The 20,905-nt window shown below is 36.7% G+C and overlaps 1 protein-coding gene across 1 annotated transcript in view; it reads left to right on the forward strand.

Moving 5' to 3' along the window:
* HHIP (hedgehog interacting protein) overlaps positions 1 to 20,655 on the forward strand; it is a 67,910-nt gene extending 47,255 nt beyond the window's left edge. Inside the window, exons 5-13 of the mRNA XM_021549227.3 lie at positions 1,396 to 1,547; positions 1,983 to 2,156; positions 2,981 to 3,124; positions 4,008 to 4,129; positions 6,179 to 6,302; positions 6,666 to 6,796; positions 7,377 to 7,458; positions 17,701 to 17,849; positions 20,244 to 20,655. Coding sequence (XP_021404902.3) covers positions 1,396 to 1,547; positions 1,983 to 2,156; positions 2,981 to 3,124; positions 4,008 to 4,129; positions 6,179 to 6,302; positions 6,666 to 6,796; positions 7,377 to 7,458; positions 17,701 to 17,849; positions 20,244 to 20,437 — 1,272 coding nt within the window. The 3' untranslated portion in view covers positions 20,438 to 20,655. The remainder of the gene's footprint in view (positions 1 to 1,395; positions 1,548 to 1,982; positions 2,157 to 2,980; positions 3,125 to 4,007; positions 4,130 to 6,178; positions 6,303 to 6,665; positions 6,797 to 7,376; positions 7,459 to 17,700; positions 17,850 to 20,243) is intronic.
* The last annotated feature ends 250 nt before the right edge of the window (positions 20,656 to 20,905 follow it).

A 20,905-nucleotide genomic window follows, 5' to 3' on the forward strand; every position in this document is an offset into this window, starting at 1 on the left:
TCTGTTTGTATGGAAATCTCTTGACCTATTTACATCTCCATTTCTGACTCAGGTTTCTCTTTGGTGGTTGTGATTAAAAAGGAAGTATGGCAATCATGTTGAATTAAAATAAATTAAAGCTGTGCACTTTCCCAATTAGGCCCTTTGTGGGATGACTTTCAACAGGAAGGCAGGCCCATCCATCACTCTGAAGTGCAAATACATTTTAAAGCTTCATTCTCTCTTATAATTTCAAATTTCATAGTTATTTATTTTGGGTGTGGTTAGAGTTGCAAAATGTCTCCTTATGGGTGCAGAGCTGGAGCACTTGAATCTACAGCAGAGTCACTGATTCTAGTTTTGAAGGGCTGGCAAGTCCTGAGTCAAACCCCAAAATATCTATGACCTTGTGAATAATCACATATATTAATTGAATTTGAATTATTAACTATGTGCTGTGTTTATTTCCGTGCCTCAGCTTCGCTCCCTGTATTGCGTCAAGAGCAACAAATTAATCTAAGTTTTATTCTTCATTTATACAAATACAGTTTTAGGCAGAGTAATAGTACATACATTTCTAGAAGCTTTTTAGTAGCCAAAAAGAAAATAGCCTTCTATTTAAGTTGACAGGGTATTTGCATTGTCACAGTACATTACATGGATTGGATGTTTAACATATAACTGTACTAATCTTCATGGCAAACATAATAACAAAAGCAAGTTGTTCTGAGAATTTTCTATTTATATTAAAAAAAAAACAACAAAACAACAAAAAACCTATCCAGTGAGGGACCACATGTAAAACTATGGTTTCTCTGCACACAGACCAAGGCTGCTTATTACCTACAGTACACCAGCTATGATGAACAGACCACCATAGTTGTGACAACTGATGTTGCTGCCTCCAGGGTAAAACAAAGGTTTACATATTACACAAGCAATTTAACTGTTTTCTAAACATATTGCCAAGACAGTGGGAGTTGGCAGCCAGCACTGTGTTTTAGGTTTTGGATACTTGGATTAGAAGTGACTGCTGATTATAGACCTTTTTATTCGTCTTCTACGAATTACAAGCAACCTAGTAACCCAGCAAAGAATCCTTCAGAGCACTTAAACTTGTCTTCATGGCTTCCCAAAGATTACATACACAAATCACTCCACAAAAGTGGCGTAACAGACTTGTGCATAGATAACTACATAAGGCAATTGTCTTGTTCTAACTCTTAAAGACTTCCCCAAAGTGAAATGTTTTATAATCCTTTTTGTGCAGTAGTCAGGAAAGAAATAAAAGAGTTTGGGCATAGATTATCCACAAGAAAGAAGCTTTTTTTTTTTTTTTTTTTTTGGGTTCCAGCTGAAACACAATAAAGAACATAATTAACTTCACAATTCTTTGTGTTTTTCATTTGACTGCAGGGAGGAGATGAAAGAGGACTGTTAAGCCTTGCATTCCACCCCAATTACAAGAAAAATGGAAAGCTGTATGTGTCTTATACCACCAACCAAGAACGGTGGGCTATTGGACCTCATGACCACATCCTTAGGGTCGTAGAGTACACAGTATCCAGGTATCAGTAGAAGTCTAAAATTAACAAACTCTGTATTTCTCAGCAACCTCTGCACTTTAGTATTTCTGATTTCTAAAATGAATATGAGGTTTACAATGTATAAACTTGGGCACCTGCAGAAAAACTATTGTGGATTTTATTTCAAATAGTAGTTTTGGAATGACAGTAAGTACACAGGCTTTTTTCTTTTTAAGACTTCTTTTCAGTTATTCTGTCATTTTTTAATTATAATTACTTCCTGCTTATTGTGTATAGGCAGTGAAGTAATTGTTTGTGAATGCTAGAAAATTGAAATTTCTCAGAAATAACTGTTAGGCATTTTTCCACCAAGTTACAACATCCACATCTCAAAGTATAATTTGAATTAGTCAAGTGTATTTTCAGGAAGAAGAACGATAGTGAACTGTGAAAACTGTTCATATCTTTAACTCACAGGAAAAATCCACACCAAGTTGACATGAGGACAGCAAGAGTGTTTTTAGAAGTAGCAGAACTACATCGAAAACATCTAGGAGGACAGCTGCTGTTTGGCCCAGATGGTTTCCTATACATTTTTCTTGGAGATGGCATGATCACTCTAGATGACATGGAGGAGATGGATGGATTAAGGTATAAAAACTACCAGTGGATAGACTTCTATTATTGTTCTCAAAGGCCTCTTTGGCTTGGGAGAATTGCAGGTGTTCCTGTGGTTTTTAAAATATTTTTTAAGTATAAGGGTATACTCAAAACCCAGACCAGAGGGCAGTTGTAGTACCTGATTTTAAATTAATGGAATGGAATTAATTTAAACATCACATAATTTCATGTTTATGGTAAGAGTCTGCTCTTCTACTTTTCCTTTCTCCCATCCCAATCACAAATATAAGTTAAAACATTTTGGTTTCTCCTATTTCATATAATGAGAAAGTTCTGAATCCTTACAAAAAGATATGAACATCTACATTGAAACAATACCATTTTTTTCTCATTTGCTTTCTATATAATTAGTCTTTGGATTGTATTGTGACAAGATATCATTGAATTCAAGAGTAGAATCCAAAGTGTAAGCAAAAAGCACTTTGTAATTACAAAGTGTTTATATCCATAGTTATTCTAGATGACACACAGTATAAAAGAGTTAGTAGCCTTATACTTGAGGCCCTTAAAAATTTTGATGTTTGGAAAGTTGTTCTTATGATCAAGTTGCTTCCCAACAACATGGTTGGAGGCATTTTAGTCTGCACATAACAAGGCAAGATATTTGTAAAACTGAATTTTTGAAAGGTTCTGCTACTCTTCTTTGGACTTGCATCCACCATGGAATCAGTCTCTAAGTGATTAATCAGTCAAGTGGGTCATTATTTTCCTGGTTCACTCTAGCATTATATGGAGTAAATCTATCAGTAAAACACCTTTTAAAACCCAATTATTTTACCCTCCAACTCTCTCAGTGATTTTACAGGTTCTGTATTGCGCCTCGATGTCAATACTGACCTGTGCAATGTCCCTTACTCCATCCCACGGAGCAATCCACACTTCAACAGCACCAACCAACCTCCTGAGATTTTTGCACATGGCCTCCACAATCCAGGCCGGTAAGTAAGTTTCAACTAAACTGAAATTAGTCTGGAGCAGACACTATTTTCAACCAGTTTTAGGGGTTTTTTTTATACAGACAGGCAGCAATATTTCAATTATAAAAGCACTTGTGAACTTTTTGATTCTTCCTCTCCTCCACCTCCGCACATATGTGACATATGTCACAGTTAGAAACAAATGTACATTGGCAAAGGGGAACTACTACAAGTCAAGACCAAAATGACAGAAACAAAGTACAGAATTTTTAGCTTTAGTAAGCAATAAAATAACTACCTTTGTGAAAGAAAAGAGCTTAAAGCAGAGAATTGGTAAAGTACGCCTGAAATGGAAATCTTGACTGACAAAAAAAGGCACGTGGAAAACAAATGAGAACATCTGGTGATATCTAAACAATAGCAAGGAGGAGAACAATGCTTTAACTAAACAACACATAACTCAGCAAATTGGGTGGGTGGTAGTACTGAAGTGACATTTAAAGTCTTGGTTTGAAAAAAAAAACAGAAAGTCAAGTTGTTCAGATAAGTACTTGACTCTTGGACTTTTTAACAGTCCAAAATTCCTACACCATATAAGTTCATTTCGTTTAAGGCACTATTCTTTTTAGGTGCTGTAGTGCAGACTGCATTATATCACTAGGGAAAAATAGTTTTATTTCACATTTCATAGAAATGTGTAGGAATGGGAAAGTTGTATTATCTCCTGTATATAAATCTAACACATTTCTCATGTATTTTGGCTCAGCATGAAATAAGTCCCTCAAATGAAACAATAGGCACCACAAAGAAACAACAACACTTTAAAATGTAATGTTTCATACTGATAGTTACATGTTATGAACTCACCTTTCTCATGGATTTTCTCTTTTTTGTTGTTTTAAAGGTGTGCTGTGGACCGGCACCCAATAGATGTAAACATCAATTTAACTATACTTTGTTCAGATTCAAATGGAAAGAACAGATCTTCAGCAAGGATCTTACAAATAATAAAGGGCAAAGACTATGGTAAGTTCTATCCAGGGTAAAGTTGCTGGCAAAGTCAGGTTCTATTTCCATGGAATAATTAACAGAAAGCAGAAGAGATTATGTAAAGGCCTGTATAGCCATGATAGGAAACTTACAGCATAGATGGGATAGACAATTTATCTGAGATGGAAGTGAAATTTCTATCTTTTCAAAAGAAATCTTCGATGTAGAAGCGGATAAAAGATGCAGGCCAAAATCAAATTGAAATGACTCAACTTTGTTCTTGTTGGTGTAGAATATAATGTAAATAAGATTTAACAAATTTGACAGTTGCTAGTCTGTCAAAGATCTCACTGTTGCTGCATATTTTGGCTCATAAAGAGAATATTTTGGAATATCAGGAAATGATGAAAACATATTCTTAGTCTTTCACAAATAATTTTTTGAGACAGAGAATGGAAACCTCATGTAATATGCCTCTTATAATGGAAAAAGTGAGATAGACAACAGCAGACCACAACCAAACAGGGAAACGACTGAGTTCTGTTTAAATGTTACTAAAAATAAAAAACTTAGAAAAAGGCACTATGCTTCTACTTCATAATAAATTGCTCGTTTAGATTAGATTATAAAAAGATAAATACACTCAATTAGGGACTTTAAAATATTAAAGTTCTTCATGCTCTCTCTGAATCAATATGATTGCCAGTCACAATTTCAGTTTGATGTTTTACTCTGGTGCTCACCAAGGTCCCTTGCTAGTTCAGGGAAGCCAGGTGACACTTCTCTGAGCTATCACCTGCCTTGACTGCCCGTTTAGCAGCTTGTAAATTGCTGATGGCAACATGAGATAAATGCCAATGGTGTGTAAAGGCATTGAGAAGTGGCCTGTCTCCTGGAATGTAGCATTTCCCTTTCTAATCACATCCCTAGGTTCTCCCACCTGTACTTCCCTTAAAGGCAAAGCAGTTGTGCTGGCTGGCAGAACAGTACACAATAGCATAATGCAATTGTACTACTTCAGTTATTGCATGGATTTTCTGTGTCCATTTTATAAAAGCCAAACCAAAGAATAATATTTGGTTAACCACTGCTCCAATGGAATTTTGACTGCATCCTTATTGCAGAGTAAACTAAGCAATATTGTGTCTATCCCAAGCAGCTTGCCAATATTAGTACTAGGCTGTGGGTCAATGGCTTCAATAAAAAGAGTTCATTGTTGTTTTCTCCTCCATAAAATTTCAGCTCTAATTCATGTAGAACAATCTGCGAAATACATTTATCAAAGACTTAAAGATAGTCCTTTGACTAAAAAATATTCCTACTGGAAAATGGTCTACTAGCTGTGGCTTTTTTTAAAATAATGCAGCTAACATGTCAAATGGAGCCTACTTGTAGCCTAAGTGGTATTTGATTACATGAATAGGAACATGTACACTGAAACCTTATTGAAAAATTGTTTGATAACACTAAACTCTGTGGTTGTGTGAAATAAAAAAAAGGGGGGGGAAGTATAGGAATTTCAACTACTACAGCAGCATAAAATAAATTACTATGAGAAAATACAACCAGTAATAGTAGTGTTTTATGGGATATGACACACATACTGTGTTTAAAACTGTGACTTGGAAAGTTTCTTAAACCATTGAAAGGATTTCAAAATTAATTCTAATGAAAATCACTGGAATTTCTGCACTGGACTCTACAATGAATGGGGGTAATTTTGTTCCTGAAGTTCAGGAGATCCAGTCTGCAGACTGGATTGACATGTAGAAATGAATAGCAGTAATCACACTAGTTTCAATGGAAGTCCAGCCTAATCTTTATGTAGTTTTATTTTTCCACCTTGTGCACATGGAGGAAAGCAATTATAGCCTCTCCTTTTGAAATTTTTAATGGATTCTTTTACAAACAGACTTTGTTTTAATTTTCTGATTTTTTTTTAACAACTCATTTCTGGCAACACATCTTGAATCCTGAGGAATCTTTAAATGGAATTAATCTCTTTCCTTGAAGCAGTAACCTTTCCCTAAATGTGCATCGATATGACAGTGCATATGATCTAATGCTATGGTAGTTCCTTTTCAGAGAGTGAGCCCTCCCTTCTAGAATTCAAACCATTTAGCAGTGGCTCCCTGGTTGGTGGATTTGTGTATCGGGGCTGCCAGTCGGAGAGGCTCTATGGAAGTTACGTGTTTGGAGACCGCAATGGGTAGGTGTTGTACAGCTCACTCCTAAACAAAAATGCATGTGAAGTGGATTTAGTCACTCAGCTGCCTGTATGAAGCCACACCAACAGTCTTGTGTATTGTGTCACTTGACCAGTTCATCAGTATGGTAATGCATGTCAGATTCTAGATCTGGGAATAAAATAGCACAGCATTCTAATGAATGGTGACATACAGAACATACCCAATCCTTGCAAAAAGGTGCAGGATGTTGAAAGACAAGGAACTGCACAGATGTATCTATGAAGCTACTTGCAGCAAGTGTTTACTTACTTATCTGAACAATGAAAACCCTCTGTTCAAAATGTAATGTAACTTTTTTTTTTTTTATGTGTTTGTGAATGTAGAAATTTTTTAACACTGCAACAGAGTCCTGCAACCAAACAGTGGCAAGAGAAACCCCTCTGTCTTGGCAACACTGGCTCATGTAGAGGTTTCTTTTCAGGCCCTGTCTTGGGATTTGGAGAAGATGAATTAGGTAAATACCAAAGGAGTTTTTCTTAAATTATAAAGCTTATCAGTAATTCCTGTAGAAGTATTCATAATTATAGTAAATGTTTAAAAATAAGGCTATCTGTCCTTTGCCAAAGCTGTCTACACTGCTCTCAGTTACACCTCAGCAGCCTTATAGGAAGAACTGAGATGAGAATGTGTTGCTGGAAGGGGCAAAAATCCTTACTGTGTCTCACATGCTGTGAACTGTAGCACTCCCTATGACAAAATGTATAAAATATTTGTTTTTATTTCCAGCATTACAGAATTAAAGGGCAAAGATATCAAATGAGCAGTCTGATCCCTCTTCTCCCTTCCTCACCAATTTAACTTTTTTAATCAATTCTATACTATATGAAAAAACTCTCATAATAAAATGTTTTTCACATTTTAGCATCAATTTCGGGAAAGTGCTTATATAAATTTTCAAATATCAAATGATTCTGTTGTATATTTCAGCATTTCTTCTGAAGTTTTTTTCATCTCATTTGGCAAATACAACCACATCACAAAAGTCATGTATTTCTTAGGAAAGGAGAAGTAACTTATTGCACTGTTTTCCCTAGGTGAGATTTACATATTATCAAGCAGTAAAAGTATGACACAGCCTCACAGTGGAAAACTCTACAAGATCGTTGACCCAAAAAGGTGAGTATTGCACTTCTCTTTGGGGTCAGCCTTTCCTTCAATAGGTTAAAAGCCAGAAGGTAACAGCAGTTTTCTTCATGTGGCTGAATTATACAATACGGTTGTTCAATAACAAGCAAAATTCCCAATGCAGGGGCATCCCTAAAAGCAAATGGTCCAGCAGCAGCAAGCAGAAGAGATTCACTGTCTCTTAGGAAGTTAATGTCAGAATGACAGAAGGGTAGCCAGCACTAACTTCTGTGAATTTTTACACTTTGACATTGTGCTGAAAGCTGCCCACTTTCCCACCTAGATGTATATTCTTAGCATGTTTTCATAGAGAAGTAGACCTACTTAATATGGAACCATATGGACTGGTAGAAGATGCTCCTGATAATTCTGAAGTCAAATGGTTTGTAAGTACCATAGAAAGTTATGCAGCATCAGTGGAAGGCTGGAATTCTCCCCAGTGCTGCTGCTTCCTCACTGCCACTGTGGTGGGACAGAGCACAACAGGAGCTGCCTCCAAAGATCAGCACTGTGTGACAAACCTGTTCTGTGTACTAAAAAGCAAGTACAGAAAATAACCTGTCAGTCCTAGCCAGGGTCAGTTTGGCCATAAGTAAGCTCTAAGGGATGCATTTAGTCTTTCCCAAACATCTTCTGTTGTACAGGAGATACCACCAATGGACAATATCAGAGAGGACTCAGTTCTCAGAGGGTGTGATTGTCACTGCTTAATAATATTGAACACACCCCTTCCATATCCCTTCTATTACCTATCTCTCCCTTGGCAGGCTTGGAGCACCAAGGAGGGAAATCCTCTGTCCTTGGACTCTGTGCCAGAAATACATGAAATTCTTTAACCGCTCTTAAAGAGCTGCTTGCAAAGGGTTTTTAAATCCCACTCAAGTGATTTATAAGAAATTGAATTAATAGGATTGTTCTAATTATTTAGGCTAATTTACCAGTTGTAAAATGAGGATAAATTAAAATTATGAAGCCAAAGTTCCTCAAGGCATGATTTTTGCAGAGCAGCTGGAGGTATGAAAATATTAAGGAATCTGGAAGGACTGCAAAAAGCCAGTTCCCAACATGACCCAGGGGCCCCAGCAGCAATAAGGGCTGATGACTAGCAGATAGACACTCACTTTAACTGGGGGAATACCATGTTCCTCATGATGGATCTTGCTGCCCTATTGGACCAAGTTCTGACTTGTAAAAGTAGAACTTCCATCCTGCAAAAGTATCAGAAATCAACACAAAATAAGACAGCCAACAGAAGTGAAGTTTTTGTATAATTACTTTGACCCCATCACACCCTACAAAAGCAGCTGCCTATTTGTTCAGCATCTACTTCAGCATGTTTCTCCATGGGCATCAGATACAGTCAAATTTCCATTTTTGGCTTTGCTATTAATGGAGGAATTTATTTCCTTGTCAGACTTAAATTCTAAACATTGTTAATGGGATAACAAAGGAATACAACAAGAAAATCATAACACTGGATGCACACTGGGAATAAGTTAGAGTTTCAGGGGTAGTGGAGTTTCAGTGTTTTATAATTGTATCACCCCAAAACTACAGCAAATAATGTGGAAGCAGATGTTACTGCAGGTTGGCACAGTCTGTCAGTCAAGGCTATTATGTATGTTTTATTTATGCTTTCTGGTATTGAAAACATTTTTTAAGAACAAAACTTGCCATTCTTCTTGGGATTGTTTAGTCTGTTGGTGTATGGTTTTAAGTGAATTTTACACCCTAAATCCACTATTAGTATCTAATTACATGGGGCTGCCTTGTTTGACCTCAGCTTTTTGTTCTTGTTACCTCTTCCAGTAGGGTGGTCTTCAGCTGACATACCTGAAAGGCCAGACCTCCCATTGCTGCACTCATGGTTGGCTGTTTTCATGCATGGAAAAGGGTCAAGACTGTGTTTGGTTACTGGTGAAAGTAACCAGAAAACTATAAAATACTTTTGTAAATTGGCACACAGTTGAAATTAAACAGACTGTGGCAAAGGGATATAGTTTTTGGTAACACTTCTCAGAAACACAGGATCATTTTCATTCAGGCAGTTTTGAGTTTTGATGTCTTTCAGTCTCACACTACTACAGCTTATAAGGGAAGGCTAATGAAAGACTTCCACAATAGAGCATTGCAGATGTATTTACCATTCCATGCTGTGTTCATACCGCCCATGTAAACAACTTAAAAATTCCATGGCTTTGGAAAATGTTCATGTAAAGTTTTAGTAACAAAATATTGTTATTTGCAAGATCATATTCTTTTCAATGTTAATATTTTGATGCTTCTCCTCATGGTGTGCACCACACCAATACAACAAATATTCACATAAACCCTACTACACTAAGCTTTGTAGAACACAAAGTAAAGATGCTACAGGTGGAGTATGAGTAGCAGGTAAAAATAAAATTATGAAACTATTGATTTGTCTTATGTCTTAGAAATTCATTACTTACTAAAAAAACCCCGGTGCGAGGTGGTCCCCGGCAGACTTGTTAATTTGCAAAGAGAATCTTCCACGCCTGGGGCAGTGTAGAAGAACAATATTATCATGCCTTGAAGTAGCCTCTTGCTGGAAATTAACAATTCTATGCAAAACCAGCCTTCTTCTGCTAGTGGTCATTTGTAAGCTGCTGCAAGCTTAGAAAATTATTCTTTTATTTTAAAAAATAAACATTACATGAAGGATCAGGGTTTTATTTCTTTTGATCTTTTTATGATCATAGAAACATTAAGGTTGGAAAAGATCTCCAAGATCAGCAAGTCCAACCTTTGACAGATCAGCACCTTGTCAACTAAACCAGAGCACTGAGTGCCATGTCCAGGTTTTTCTTGAACACCTCCAGGGATGATAATTCTACCACTTCCCTGAGCAGCCTATTCCAATGCTTAAAAACCCTTTCAGTTAAAAAATACTTTCTGGTGTCCAACCTGAACTTTCCCTGGCACAGATTGAGGCCATGTCCTTTTGTCTTGTAGAAAACTATTGCATAATCTAACAAAGCTCCTATTTTTCTTGTCTCAAATGTAGCTTAAGACAGAAATCTATTACTTGGACATAGAAAAAAATCACATTAAGTGGGCAGATTAAAACATTAGGAGAGCAGAAGATGAGGATAATCCAGAGAACTCTCTGCATTATCTTCAATACTCGGCAATTGGAAAGTCCCATCCTACAACAATCCTTCAGGTGTAACAGAGGTGTTAAACTGAGGTGATATATGACAAAATGATGAACATGATCAACAGAGAGGTTCTGAATCCCACAATTTTCAAAGCAGTTTGAAATACAGAATTCCAGGTACCACAGTAAAACTTTTATTCAGTTCTTCCGAATACTTCATATCAATAACTAGACTGCCACTGAAAGCACAGAGTGAAATAATCCTTCTCTTTGTAAAAAGGTTGTTATAATGATACATTAGTGCCTGAGAGCTCACAGACAACAAAGTGATTTTTAAAAAGCCCTAAGCATGTGAAGTGCTGCAAAATATAGGTATACTACATATAACCAAAAATCCCATTGAGTAATGAGTATAGCCAATAGCATATTTAGCTTTGAGGATGGAGGAGATGTGGGAAACATTAAAAATTACAGGCACACAAAACCAACATTGGGCACATTAGTTAAACTGCCAGTTAAAAGACATTCTTAAGTTAAAACTGCCTCTGAAAAATATTTCCACAGTTTGACAATTATCAAAAAAACCCATTACCACAACTATGAGGGATTTGAACTAGTGAGGAAATACAGGGAGAAAGACTTACATTCTTCTAAACTAAAAGGTAGGGTTAGTCAGATATCCTGAAGGTCAATGAAAATACTAGCATTTTATAAATTGTTTCTGTGACGAAAGACCAAAATCTCTTTATTTTCTAGTTTTCTACTTTCTGTTTCATAATTTTTCTGTTATGTTTTTCGTAACTTTTATTTTATGTTTTCTGTTTCAAAACATGCATACTAATATCATTCAAAAAATTACTGATGAACTGAAAAGAAAAAACAATTAAGTAAACAGTGCTGTAGAAAATGTACAGAGGTCAAAAGATTCCAGTTAGTCACTAACAGAGAAAATAGGAGACAAACCCATTAGAAAAGAAAAAGTAATCATTTTTCTAGCATGATGAGAGGAGAAAATCAACTGTGAAAATGAATATTTTATTAAGTAAGATCTGTTGATAGGTGCATACAGTCTGTAATTTAAACATCATTACTAGACCAAGAAGTAAGAAAATAAACTTTGTAGGGTGGAAGAACAGCCATAAAGAGGCTTTGTAAGTCTTCTTTTAGAGTACTTACAATATGATAACTTTAATTTCTAAGGAAATTACATATAAAAGGAAAGATATCCAGAGTCAAGTCTAGAAATGACAGACAATGCAAAAGTTTTCCTTTTAAAAGATGTGCCGTGAAGTCTTAAGTGTGAAGCTTTAAGAGTTTGCCACCCTCCCTACAGTGATTCCAAAGGGGAGGAGTAACTGTTCTGACCAGGATGGCTCACTGAAACCAGCAGGTGATTCTTATGAAAGAGGGCAGAGACTGAGTAAGTGTTCCTGCACACAGAAGAAGATTTCCTCTTCCTCTCCTCCTAACACCTTATAGATCTGCATTTCAATGTGTTTCATATCAACAGCTGGAATAGCTGCTTCCTGTTGGATTGAAACTTGAACTTGATTCAAACCATCTCACTCCTCTTTCATGCCCCTCCAGAGTATATAATTCCACTTATCATCCTTTCCATCATCACCTTCCGGGATTTCCGCTGTCAGAGAGCATTTCCAAACAGACTGATTTCAGACATGAAGGGACAGTATCTAGGTCATACCTCATTTTGACACTGTTCAGGCTCTTTAGAAAACCATTAGTGATTTGATTTTTTAACATGAGTCAGGAGTGTTTGGTGGTGTGGCAGAAGAAATGCATTTATGAAAGTGAAGCTCTGTTTGAAACTTCAGTTCCTGTTGGAAATGGAAACACACAGTTTTAGAGTAATCTGCATCAAAATACTCTGTTCTGATGGGTTATAGATAAACTCCAAGGCTCCTACTGGAAACTCTCTGTAGAAGGAGCCAATTTTGTTGGTGAATGCCCTCACCAATCCAGGTGGGCCATATGATTTCTTTCTGTTCAGAAAGTTACTATCCCTTCAGTCATTTGAAGGAATGGAAAGCCAGAATTAATTCTAATTATGTTTAGTTTAGCAGGAGCATGCAAAATTCTTATCTCATTTACCTACCCACATGCAGTTACTATTCCCACAAGAGACACTAAAGAGAAATTGGAGCTTTTTGTGAATACCAGTCTAGAGAGTTTCACTTTACAGAAGTACTTCACAAAAACTCCTTTGTAACCACGATGGAAAAACCTAAGGATTTTTTTCAATCACATCACAGCTCACTGACTGTAAAAGTTTTTGTTTTGGTTTTATATTTTTCCCCTTTTCTTGCAAGTCTTTCTAGCATTGGCTATTAAGGAGTTCTCACTTTTTATCACTTTATAAGGAAAAAACCAGCTCAGTTTATCTTTTGCTTATTTTCTGGAGCCTGCAGGAAGCCTCTGCCATCCTAAAGAAAGTCACACATAATAGAGCAGCTTTAGCCCAGTAAGCCAGTCGTTCCCAATTCATCAGTCAAAGTGTTATGCAAGTGGCCCCCTAAATTGATAAATTCCCACAGTGCCTGTTGACCCAGCTGCCAAGTGCTCATGCAGCAGGTGTTGTTTTCATGACCACCCTGACAGTAATACAAACTGTTTAGCAGTTGCATTGACCTCTTAGCTATTGACATTGATACAGGCTTCACTAGGGACTAGTTTTCAAACATGACAGAATTTCTTAAGACTAGAGGTCATGAACAAGTATACCATATAAGAATAAATTTGATATGCTGCTGAGTTTAAATCTTAAAAGCCGTGAGTTTTTTCCACATTATTCCCATGTAGTAAATCTGGAGACAAGTAACGAGCTTTTGGCATCTCTCCCAGGACTAAAGGTATACTTTTTAATTTTAGAAGCTGTACCTGAAGAGATGCTATGTTTATTCTATGACAAGTAGTAAATTTCGGTTTTGACAAGGAGTGAAACAAAATTATTTTTTCTTGACATTTTCCCTTATAAAGGAAAAAACTTCAACAACTGATGCACAAATGTCAGTGATATACTTAAGTATATTCTAATACCTAAATCTTATGTGGAGGTAATTGAAGCATAATATTCCATATATTTTGTATCAAGATTTCTATAGCAGTGTCACTTGTTTGAATCTGAACGTCCAGGAATTTTGTCTGCTGTTTTTCCCTTGCTTTAGTAAGGAAGTAGAGGTTTTTGATATTGTGTCAAAAGCCTGGTTGAGGAATTGTTTTCTGTTCAGCACTATTGTTTTATGCTGAGTTTGGCCCTCCATTGGCATTGATTTATGCACATGAGTTACAGAAAGCACATACAGCAACTAACTCACTCTATGTGTTTAGTGGAGCTACAAAGAGAACGCATGAAGTCCTGAGCTATGCCAGGATGAGTTTTAATCTATTAAAGCATGTTGGACTTTTATATGCCTCAAAACAGTAAAGACAGCTTTCTTCTACTAGCTATGGTAAGGCAGCAAAAATTATTCTACACATTTCACAGTCAAGAATTCCCAGCTCACTGCACACGTCAGCGAAGGGATCCAGCGAGGCCCCAGCCCCCAGTACAACTTTTCCTCCATGTTCCATACATTTAGAGTTGTTATACAGTTTCATGAAAGCCTGTTTTAACAAGCAAGATATACTGTAGTGTACTGTATATATGAACAGCTCTTTAAGATAACTAGAATTGTACAGACCATATAAATAGTCATTATCAGCTACATTTTTGGCTGACTTTCTGTGGACCAAATAGTGCTTACTGTAAGAGTAATCAAGCTCTACCCTTTAGGGTTTTATAGATTGAGGGATATAAGGAAAAAAATTCTCTCCAGCCTGGAGTGTGGCTCCATCTACTCCCCTCCATTTTCCACGTCAGGAGACACAGCGAAGCACTGGTTATATAAACAAAATCATGGTCCTGTGTAAGTGCAGGAGGGATCAAGTCCCAACAGTCAGTTCCAGGACTTGTGTTATCTTTGTGAGACTCACTTCAGCTTGCTCTGAGCCTGAACATTTCCACCCCTTCCAAGCCCTGAGAATGCAAAGTGTGAGCACTGTGGGGCAGAGGCTTTCTCTTGACACTGTTGGTCCCGGAGCACTGGAATCCTGAGAAAGAAGTGTGGCTTTTCCCAGAGCACAGCTCAGGAAAGCCAGTGATTCTCACAGGCGAGGATTCTGCTGCAGCTGCATTTGTATTCCTCTTCTCCTAAGGCACCTTGCCAACCAGAATTTTTTCCATCTTTGTCTCTACTCCACCCCACCATTAATAAATATTATCCAAGGCTGATGAGTGCAAGTTCTTGACTGATGGTAGAATAAAAGACAAGGTTATATTCACAAGTACTGAGAGCAGTAGAAAACTAAATCATAAAAGTGACCAGCCATGCTCAGCTGAATACAAAAAGGTGTGACTTCTGCCTTCCTAATTGCATATAAAACCAACCATATATTATGGTACTATCACAGGCAAATAGTTCACATCTATTAATAAAATAAAATAAAATACCAAAAAAATATCTTTTACGAGGTGATTCTTTGCTAAAGATATGCCACTGGAGCTCTCTTCCAAGAGATGCCCCAGGAGCCTGAGGTTATGTTTCCTGCTAAACACTGTATTGTACTTGTGTTTGAGCAAGAAAAAGAGAAGCCTCCCATTTAAAGTAACTTCAAATAAATGAGCTTTAATAGTGACAGATAAAGAATGTTGCATCCTATGCAGTTAGCTATCCATAAATCATTTCAAATGTAGATTTTTCTTCTAGATGTAGGAATTAGAAGACAGATCTTTTTATCTTAAATCTGAACAAGTCTCTGTTGAAAATATTATTTTCTAGAACCATTTCCAAAACATCATTGCATGTGAATATTGCTTATAATTTTTTAAGCGTAGGAACTTTCTTAACCAGATCATATGTAATGCACTCATTGCCTATTACAGACCTGGAATTCCTTACAGGTCAAAAAAAAAAAAAAAAAAAAGCATTCTATTTAAAAGACAGCTGCAGAAATATGTAAACAGTAAAACTGAAAGGGTTTCAAATATGCTGCACCGAAGGTGTCAAAACATGTTTCAAAGCCCTTAAATAATACAGGACTTTCAGTCTGATTCTCAGAAATGGTTTGGAAATCAGGACTTGGTGCTATGCTAAAGAAGCATCTACACATTCTTTCTGTCCATAACACCTTTGGGGGACCAGTTCTTGTGTGTGGATGTTTAAATAATCTTGGTAGTAATTATGACTGAGCAGAGAAAGTGCTAAGCTGAAACAAACCAGTGGGCCTGTACTGTATTACTCTGTTTCAAGGAAAAATGCAAGAAACCCTGTAATCAACCATTAACAAGATGCATGTCAAAATGGGAGGGGAAAATGTAAGCCCAGTCAGCTAGTGAGGGACTTAGGTATAAATGCTTATTCATACCTAATACCCTATCTAATATTATTTTGATTGTCCCCATTGTACACAGAAATACCTATTTAAAGTCCTAGTAGATAGGGCTTCAGATATCTTTTGATATCTTAGTAGTCACAAGTTCAGCTAGTTAATTTTATTTTCTTTAGCTTAATTTTTTTCCATGATGTTTCTTCTGATGTTGAAATGGGAGAAAAACAATGCCAAATTTTTTTCCTCTTTTTCTTCTGTCACTGTTTTCTGCACCTCCATCATACCCATTCTTTCTCAGACCCAAAAACTGTCCTTTCCTCTGCACAGGTGTATTAGTCTAGGAATTTAATATCTGACAGAGTAATCAGTGCACAAGCTGCTATTCCAGGTATTTGCATATAATTGGGGTGTTAATACTGATGTTAGTAGAATGAACAATTTCCTATTCTATTCTATTCTATTCTATTCTATTCTATTCTATTCTATTCTATTCTATTCTATTCTATTCTATTCTGTTCTCTCATAGAATTTTGTTTTGACTTGTTTGGATTCTAGCTGGACACTTAGCCAAGGTTTCTGTAAGCTCTCCAAGAAACTATTGGAATTTTTTTCCTGCTCATTTCAAGCTTAGTATGTATGGCAGTAGTTAAGACAGTTTCCTTGGGAATGAGTAATTTTGTATTTGTCAGTAATTAACATAATTTTCCATGATGCTCCTATTCATTTACTTGATTAGATCACTTGAGAGATCCTGACATTCTTTTCCAAGCTTACCAAACCTATAGCAGAAACAAAACATGGCACCTCCACTGGGAACCTGTAGCCTTTGGACGCCGCTATCATCCTAACCAAAACATCCAGTGTCAGAAATATTTTAAGTAATCTGAACTAAAATTTCCTTTCTGCATACATTCCACAGAATCACCTGATAGTGAATGGTTGAGTTTGGAAAGCACCTCTGGAGGGCACCTGGTCCAACCCCCCTGCTCAAACAGGCACTCCCACAGCCAATTTCCCAGGACCATGTCCAGATGATTTCTGAGTATCTCCAGTGATAGAGACTCCACAACTCTCTGGGCAACCTATGCTAGTGCTTGATCACTCTCAGAGTGAAAAGGTCTTTTCTATTGTTCAGATGTTTAAATTAGCATGCAGAATGCACAATCCAAATATCATTCCATGGAAATATGGAAATAAAAAGCCAGCAGCTTAAAATTGAATTTGTAGACAGAGGAAATATTTCTGCAAAATTATTACATGTCACAATGCCATAAAACTTGTTCAGGTTACTCTTCCCCCTTTCTTAGGGGAACTCTAGATCAGCTAGAAATGAAAAAAAAAAACAAAAACAAAAAAAAAAAAAAAAAAAAACCAAAAAAAAAACAAAAACCACCATGACTGCCTGCGATAAGCTGGCAGTGTTTTAAAGATAAACCTTCAGCAAGCTGTTTTTGGCAGGTTCATGCTTCAAGAATTCTCAAAGACTATTGCTTAATCTTGTGGAAGATCTCTGAAGGCAGTTACATAAAATAATAGCAAATTGTACTGTATTTTCCTGTAACATATCATCTCTGGGCTTACTGCTTTTTCTGAGGAAAAAAGAAATCTCATTATTTTTCCCACTGATAATATTACAGCAGAGAATCAAACCTTTAATTAAAAAATAATTTTTTTTCTTCTTGATCCCAACTTTTAACTCTTTGTTTGGTTTGTATGGTTTTATTCAGGCCTTTAGTCCCTGAAGAATGCAAAAGAACAGCTCAGCCTGCACAGATACTGACATCTGAATGCTCGAGGCATTGTCGGAACGGGCACTGCACTCCCACAGGAAAATGCTGCTGTAATCCAGGCTGGGAAGGAGAGCTCTGCAGAACTGGTTTGTATAGAGAGTCACAGCAACAAGTGAAAAAAGCATTGACATGTCATAATTGGCTTTTAATTATTTGCTCAGAGAAATTTTCAGTATGTGTTGACCAATATATTGGCCTTCAGTTGTAAGACAACATGACAAAATACCAATTTCATGAGCTGCAGGAGAACAATAAGTCTTTAGATGAATGCAACTGCTAAGGCATCTAATGCATTGTGAGCCAGTGCAGAATGCAATTGATAGCATAAACATGACAACGGTGTGCTTTTTTTTCCTACTAAGATTTTCAAATGAAAGGAGATGCAGTAACTACATGTCCTGTAATTGGACATTCACCTTCCTCTTGCAGTATTATCACTGTCAGTGTCAAAGAGAGGTGACCTGTCAGGAAAGATGGTAAAGCAGAATGACAGGTCTTCATTGCATCTTTTGCACTTCATTAATTAATGCATATTTTTTAGTTTAAGTACATTCTTGATCCTACCAAATGTAATGGCTCCAGTTTGTTGAAGAGAATTCTATGTACAACGTATCACAAAACAGCTAATAATCAATGTCACTGTGATCCATTATTACAGTGATTTCATCAAGTCCTATCTTGTTGCTTTAGCTTTTAAAAGTCACTTGGAAAAGTGACTGTAACTGAACTGAGATGATGGGTGTGCCAGCCAAGGGATGAGGTGAATTAACCTAGAGTGCCACAGCTGTGCCATCACTGTTGCAGAGGCTGTGGTTCTGTCTGAGCTGTGTCATTTGGGCCAGTGCAGCTGTTCAGAGCCAGCCTGGGTACCAGGAGGTGTTATTACAAAGATTTTATTCCTCAGCATCAGCAGAGTCCTCTGACTGAGCATAAATATGGTCAGCAAGTTTGACCAGATGCCCACACAAAGAGATGTTAATATTGTGGCAGTAGAACTCAAAGAAATAGCAAGGACTAAGGGAAAATAAGGATCCCATTATGGATCATGGATAATTCAGGTTGGAAGGGAATCTAGGAAGGCCCTGGTGAAACAGGGTCAGCTATGAAGTCCTTATGGGCTGGAGTGTAAATTACAGCAACTTCCAGGTTTTTAGTGATGAGCAGGGGTGACTTTGGAAAGAAATGAAATTAATTAGTCACTAATAAAGTATCTCACTGGCAAAGATTAATGATCTGACGATCTACAACCCAACAATGAAGGCAGGTTAGAGAAATAGATTAGTTTATCTGGCCAAATATCCCAACTTCAATTGTCCTCAATTTCCAGAGCCGTTCTACATTTACAGAATGAGGCCCCATTCTACAGCCTTTGTCCAAGTGGAACTTAAAATTAAAATATGCCTCCAACATGAACATAAATGGGTCTTGAATAACCTGGTTTGTTTTAAAAATCGCAGCTTTATGATAGAAGATTTGATGGACACAATGAGCAAGAAAGCCATAGAAAATATGTAGTCTAAGGGTTTTCCTTCCCTCTATCCCACACAACAATTAATAGGGATGTTCTAAGTTGAACCTCAACCTACTATTATAGTTTAAATAAGAAAATTTAAAGGAAATACCTTACAAAGTAGGAATTTTCTTTTCATATAGTTAAGAAACTCTTGGATAAAATGAAGAAAACCTGCATTTCTATAGTGTAGTATAAATATCCATAAATCCGTATTAAAGTTCATTGCAATAGGTAGCACTAAGCAGTATAACACCAGCAGAAAAAGAAAGATATATACATTATATATCTCACAGTCCTGTGACTACCCCAGAAGAAAATACTTCTACAACTGAAGTTATTGATTATTAATTTTGCTAACACTGGCTACAATTTAAAATAGGAGATACATTTGAAAGACTGAAGCAAGCTGATTAACCTAGAACTCTATACATAATTTATCAGGCATCTACTAAAGAGAGGGGAAAACTTTGAAACTTATATAACTGATAAAAATGGTTGAAAAAAGTACCCTGGCTCTTTTTTGTCCAATGGAAATTCAATTTTGGTCCCAGCATTAAGTGATTCAAGAGCCAAAGGAGTGCATTTGGTGCACTGCTGAGGTGTAGTCTGCTTTGCTGAGGAACATGTGTAGTCCAGAACTCTGAGTATACAAAGGAGTTTGCCTGAGATTCTTAAAAATGAAACCTGAATATGGGAATTGGACATTTCAAAAAAATCTGTTGAGTTTATGAGTCTTTCCCAAGTGACGTCCTCACAGATACACAAAATTACTTGTCTCATTTATATTCTAAAACTTTAGAAAATATGCTTTCAACACTCCTAATATTTCATCCTTTCTACATTGTTTTTAATTTATATGCTTTATCACTACAAGGCTAGAAAAGCTCTAAATTAATGTGTGCTGTATCTTTTTTTGATTTGTGATGATCTAAACAAATTAGAAAATTGCTGTTTTTTTCACCCACAGCAAAATGCGACCCAGCCTGTCGACATGGAGGTGTCTGTGTAAGGCCCAATAAATGCTTATGTAAAAAAGGCTATCTCGGCCCCCAGTGTGAACAAGTGGATAGAAACATCCGAAGAGTGACAAGGGCAGGTATTCTTGATCAGATCCTAGACATGACATCCTATTTGCTGGATCTAACCAGCTACATTGTATAGTTTCTGGGACTATTTGGAAACTCCACTTTCAACGGGCATTTGTTTTGAATCCTGTCGTTTTTGAAAGACTGTTATCCTGCAACAAACACCAGTGATTTGATTTACTTTATTAATTTAAGTGTAATATCCACCAATGTGCAGAAAAATCCCTTGTATGTGTGTAAATATTCCTGCACGTCTCCACAGACGTCCCGATATTCAATATGTGCACACATACACGCGCAAATACGGTTTTGCAGAGTGGAATCTTTTTTAATATTTATTTCTTCATGAGAAATAGTTTACGAAGCAATTCCACTGTAAAACACATTTTCGTCAAAGGACTTTCCTGATGTCTTAATGGATTCTTTGACATCCCAGAAATCTCGTTCCTGTACCTATCTGATTATAGCAGTGAGAAAGCAGTTTCCAAACATCGCTGTATAAACTGCTGGACTTAATAAAATCCAGTTGTAACAGTTTCTATGG

Source organism: Lonchura striata, chromosome 4 (assembly GCF_046129695.1).
Source record: "Lonchura striata isolate bLonStr1 chromosome 4, bLonStr1.mat, whole genome shotgun sequence".
Taxonomy (NCBI): Eukaryota; Metazoa; Chordata; class Aves; order Passeriformes; family Estrildidae; genus Lonchura; species Lonchura striata.